A 6,229-nucleotide genomic window follows, 5' to 3' on the forward strand; every position below is an offset into this window, starting at 1 on the left:
ATTTTGTAGTGCAAGGATGTATTGGGTTCGAAACCATGCCATTTGATAGCCAACACAGACTTTGCGAAAACTGTCGGACGGATTTTTAAATTTTAGCCTGAGTACAAAGTTATTCAAGAAATAAAATTCAATTTTGAATTAGGTCCGTGTATAGTCACTGTATATTGTATTTTGAATTTTATTGTTCAACTTTTTAACAGTAATGGATTTTGACCTCAAATTTTGGAGGATTTTTTTATTTTATAATTTTTGAAAAATTTTAGGACGTTTTACTTAATAGATGTCACATTAGGACGTTTGTCCCTTTTGGAGGTTTGTCATTTAGGAGGTTTGTCGCGTTAGGACGTATGTCGCATGATGAGGTTTAGGACGTTTGTCGCATTAGGACGTTTGTCCCTTTAAGAGGTTTGTCGGAGTACCGATTTATGTTCTTTAATAAATTGAAACTCGTAGCTAGCTAAAATAAGGATTTTTCCCTGCCAGCCCCATCCCATCCCCTCATAATGGATGAACGAAATAACCAATAAAAGATGTCCATGTCAGCAACCGAAATCGACGACAATTTTTACCCTGTCATTTTATCCAAGTATATAAAATATACATTTGCAAATATTTGCCAGGGTTTCATTTTGTATCGAATATATAATGTTTATATGAGTTATTCTCCAGTTATGCAAATTGTTTTGAATAGGTTTATTTGCTGAAATAGATTTTAAAAACCAAATATAAACCCAACATTTAGAATTTCTATTTAAGCATTCTTCGGTGCTAATCCTAGATTACTTAACACGTTTTGTCATGAATTTTTGAGAAACGTTATTTTATTTATATTGTTGCACTCGAAAGAAAGAAAGTTTTATATTAATATAGTTGTTGAGAAGGTTGCCCTAATTCTGACTTAATCCTGTTATACCTCAGACACTAGAGATTACTTAGAATACGCATTGTCATTTTAATTTGGATGGTGATTGTATTCTACAACATATAGGAATTTTATGGCATAATAGACGATTAATTGATATAGACCCAAATGATGACAAACAAAATTATCCCTTGTGTACATCAAATTTATTAAGTAAAGTTTATAAAAGAAAATCAAAATTCAATATTAAAAAAAATTGTTAGCCAAAGAATGCGAGTACGGGTCTCCCCTTAGAAATTATGTACCAATACCAAAACATTTAATTTATCGTCAAATTTATCTTTAAAACCTATTTTTAAAGAATCTTTTTTTCCAAATTATGGTTTAGATATGAGGCTTAAGCGCGTCCGAGGCGTGGCGTACGAGCCCTGCTTTAAAATATGTTAAAAAATTCAATGAGATTAAATGCAATAATAAAATTTTTGTGTTAACGAAAATACCTATTTTATCAGGTTCTTGTTTCCTTTGTCTAATGCCTGTTGGATGCAAAAGAAAAGAAAAGAAAGGTTTATTTACAGGGATCTAAAGGGATAAGACAATGGCCGATAGATTATTGTACATCCCAATAGTTTTACATAAAATTACCCCTTATGCAGATTAAAACTCTCAACTAAATGAACGAACCAATCAAAATTCAATACAGTCCCCAAAGTTGTTAAGCCAACGAATAAGAAAACGTAATTTAAAACTTTGGGGACTAGTGTAATAAAAAGGCCAATGTCCCCTCCCTCCCTGGTTTATTTATCTGTTGAGTAAAGTTTGTATTGTCTGCACAAACTTTACTTTTATCTTCCACTTCAGCCTTTAGCTTTGTATTATGTTCAGGAGTGGCGCATCCATTAAGGTCTTCAGGAATAGCAAGATAAATGTGTAAAAATAAAAATGTTATTACTTGCATCTTACACCAGATTTTCATGTTCTCTAATACAGTGAAACACGCAGTGTGCTAAAATAATGATCCCTCTCTCCACCCCCTTTACCCTTCCCCACCCTCCCACTGGATGAACTAACTGAACAATAAATGATTTTCATGTTAGCCAGCTAAATTGACGAAAAATTTTACCCTGTCGAAATATCCACGTATATTCTACATCCATGTAAATCAAAACAAGGATGACAACATAAGTAGCTATGCATAATGAATCTAGGATTGACAGACATAGTGGTCTTCACAAATCTTCAAATGAAATTGTTCGAGGAATCTTCACACAAAAAAAACTCAGGCGTCTATCTTAAATTGTATACGAGAAATTCATATTTTCCCCCAAAAGACGGATTTTTGAAATTATGAACACTAACCCACCTACGTAGCCTAAAAAGAACCTTCCCTGAAGTTGAAACCTTCAAAACACACACAAAACAAGGATGACAACATCCATAAAAGTGAAGCACTGAAACTGTAGGACAAACAGACATTAACACTTGTATAGTGTCAGAACTGAATAATCAAAATAAAAATGTATAAGAGACAAAGCAAAATTGTAAGTAAATTTGCTAAACTGCTTGATTCAGGATAATGTTTATGGACATATATTATATATTATAGAGTTGCTACGCTTTCTAAATCGTACCTAACTATTAAAGGAATCACCATGCAAAATTTGAAATCGATAGGACAATTCTAACATGCCTAAATTAACGAAAAAAGCTATCCGTTACGGACGGACCGACCCTAATTATAGAAAAGCTTCGCTTTTAAAAAACACTTATTCTGCTCCTTGTGTAAAAAGTTAGTACTGTGAAAAAAACATAAAATATTTATCATAATTTTAATTCTTTTTCTAGTTACTTCTAGATTTGCATAGAAAGGACTAAACCCAAAAAAATATTTTGCATGCCATTACATTTTAATTTCTAATTAAACTGCGACGTATACATATGTAATTAAAATATTTTCTCGTATTCATTCGAATCCGGTGGATAGGAACCGGTTCTCATCCATACGAAAAAACTATGTCTAGCATCGTATTATATCCAGTTTTCTACGAATATAGAAATGTACAATCATAAGATTAAAACTAGTTTTTTTAGCCGGTGCCTTCGGCACCACGGGGCTAAAAAAACTAGTTTTAATCTTATAATTGTACATTCTATATCCGCGGAAAGCCGTTTATAATACGATACGAGAAATAACTATTAACGTATCTTTAGAAACATTCTCCAAATTAGCTTCTTTGGGCCATTTCGCGCGTAAACCATATAAATCCTCCCCCTTCCCCCAGAAAATATTGGCTTACCGAATATAAGGAAAGGAAAAATATTTTTTTTTAAATAAATTTTGTTAGCAGTCAGGGATAGAGCAATACTTTGAAATTAAAATGAAATAATTATCAAAAACAGAAAATAAAATATACAGTAATTCGATTCCTTTTTCATTTGAACTGAATTAGAATTTTCTGTTATTTCCAAATACTGTAAGCTTTTTATTGCTGAGCTATTTATGAGTCGTGCTTTTTTTACTTTATACCTTTTCAGGAGTTGGATGGATCGGTGCAGCATCCACGTAATAATATATCGAATGCTTTAGCATATAAATTTTAAAAAGAGCGAATACAAAGTAAAATAGATATGAGGGGGTGTGAAATTGTGAATTATAAAGCAGACGTTTATCAGTTAGGGACTTGAATCCATTTTTATAAAAGCAGAAACATAATCTATGAGTATGGTTTGGACCCTCTAAAACTGTAATCTACCTTTCCACTTTCCCCTCTCTTGGTGAAGATATCTTCAACGCCGATACGATTTTTGAAATGTAAGATTCTACTTTCCCTTCTCTTGGTGAAGATATCTTCAACGCCGATACGATTTTTGAAATGTAAGATTCCACTTTCCCCTCTCTTGGTGAAGATATCTTCAACGCCGATATGATTTTTGAAATTTAAGATTCCACTTTTGCCTCTCTTGGTGAAGATATCTTCAACAAGAGAGACAAAAGTGGAATCTTATATTTCAAAAATCGTATCGGCGTTGAAGATATCTTCACCAAGAGAGGGGAAAGTGGAAGGGTAGATTACAGTTTTAGAGGGTCCAAACCATAAGCATAGATTATGTTTCTGCTTTTATAAAAATGGATTCAAGTCCCTAACTGTTTATTTTGTTTCTAAGTGCGCTTATTAACCATTTAAACTTATGTTTATAAACAAAAATATCTTGATAGTTTCATTGCTCATTATTCATCAAGTGCAAAAGTATATTAACATTATTCATATTTATCAATTTAAAACTTAAAAATGTATCTGTCCATGAAAGAATATTCTTTTGTTATCAAGACTAAAATTGTGAGAATTTTTATACCTGTTATCAAATGGGGTGATAAAAGGGAGTGCAATAATAATACACCACTGGTGAGGTATTCCAAGCGCCCACAAAGTTGCACCTCCACAGATTCGGGGATATCCAACACCAGCTTTAACTCCAATACCAGCTACACCTCCAACACTAGCTTCACCTCCAACACTAGCTTCACCTCCAGCACCAGCTCTTTTAGTTCCCGACGAGTTTCATTGGTTGAACTTGAGCTAGAGCACTATTTAAGGTAAGAATTTTTATTTAATTTTGTAATTGTTTTTACAGCTACTCAGTCCAACCGACCGTCATCATTTATGTAAAACAACTATCATGACTTTTATTACAAAATAACTTTCATGACCTTAATTTTTCTGTTTATTGACTTATTTTAAAATGTATTCATTTAATTTTCTTTTGCATCAATAAAGTTAAATGTAAAAGGGATGCAATACTAGTTATTTCTCGCATCGTATTAAAAACAGCTTTCCGCGGATATAAAATAAACAATTATGAAATGATTGTACATTTTTATTTTCGTAGAAAGCTGGATATTATACGATGCTAGACGTATTTTTTGGTATGGATGAGAACCAGTTCATATCCACCGGATTTTACAATTTTTTCTAATTTTCCTTTTTCATTTTTCGCTTGAATTTTCGTCTAAATAATCAATAGCGTGTTCTATAACATTTTAAATCCTAAACATTTCTTATTTTACAGAACAAGTAAATAAAAATATCATACTTGTTAAATACTTGAAGGGTTGGGACTCGGGAGGGGGAATAAACCATATCAAAAATTGAAACTTAAATTAAGATAGTCTATAAAAATACCGGTACCTATGTAAAAGCTCTCAAAAAAATGGCGAACTTCATCGTTTAAGTAGTGTCTTTAAATAAAGTAAAAAAAAATTTACAACTATATAATAGGATAAATTTTTCATCTTATGTTAGCTATTTATCACATCGTATTATAAACAGCTTTCCACGGATGTTGAGATGAAAAGTTACAATATTAAAACCAGTTTTGGTAGGAAAATTGTCTGTAATAAGATGCTATTCATGATTTTTCAGTATGTCTGAGAACTGGTGCAATTAAGCGAATAATTCTAGGTTTTGACTTTATAATGGAAAGTGTTTTATACTTTTATTAAAATCATCTGAATTATTTTATTTTATTATAGGTGCAGAGCTAGAGGAGTGGAGCACTGTTGCCTGCTTGACTCAGATATCCAGATATACGAAGCTAGGGGAGTGGAGCACTGTTGCCTGCTTGACTCAGATATCCAGATATACGAAGCTAGGGGAGTGGAGCACTGTTGCCTGCTTGACTCAGACATCCAGATATACGAAGATCTTCAACAATGGGATCAAGAAAGGTGTAGATTTAGCTCTAAAAATACAAATAACAAGAACGGTAAATCTTTGGAAAGATGTCCCAGCTTTATTCCATATTGAAATACTTTTCATATTTCAGTCATTTAAAAACTTGAGATGTATTTGTACATATACGCAATTAATAATTATATGATCATATTTATTAAGCTATGTATTATATATAAATATATATGTTTATAAGTAAACATGTTTATGTGTCTTAGTTCCAAATAAAAATATGTAATAAGATTGTTTTTTATTATTAGATAGGTAGCATAACTTCTTTATAATTTACTTTAGTTTGTCTATACCATCGATCTAGTTAAATAAAACTGTTTCATGTTGTGTTTTAAAACATGGTGTTTTTTTTATGAAAATGATGTTATTTGCTTATCTTTTTGCATATATTTATCAATATAACAACGATTTAATTTATTTATTAGCTTGAAAATTTAATTTGTTTTAATTTAGAAAGCGTAGCAACTCTATACTGTGAGTCTGCTAATCATTGATACGTGCAATGTTTAATATTTCGTTTTTAGAAAATTATATCAAAATATAAAGTTGCTTTTTGTAGGGAACAATATTTTTACATTGTAGCTTATATACAACTAGCGGCTTCTCCCCTAGCCTCTAGGGGCTT

At 31.6% G+C, this 6,229-nt stretch overlaps 1 protein-coding gene across 1 annotated transcript; it reads left to right on the forward strand.

Moving 5' to 3' along the window:
* The first annotated feature begins 4,033 nt into the window (after window positions 1-4,033).
* LOC145312690 (uncharacterized) lies at window positions 4,034-5,835 on the forward strand. Its single transcript, XM_080151949.1, has 2 exons — window positions 4,034-4,457; window positions 5,394-5,835. The coding sequence occupies exons 1-2, from the start codon at window positions 4,153-4,155 to the stop codon at window positions 5,665-5,667; spliced, it is 579 nt and encodes a 192-aa protein (XP_080008075.1). The 5' UTR covers window positions 4,034-4,152; the 3' UTR covers window positions 5,668-5,835.
* Window positions 5,836-6,229: the final 394 nt, after the last annotated feature.

Source organism: Acartia tonsa, chromosome 2 (genome assembly GCF_053477335.1).
Source record: "Acartia tonsa isolate MP-2025a chromosome 2, ASM5347733v1, whole genome shotgun sequence".
Classification (NCBI taxonomy): Eukaryota; Metazoa; Arthropoda; class Copepoda; order Calanoida; family Acartiidae; genus Acartia; species Acartia tonsa.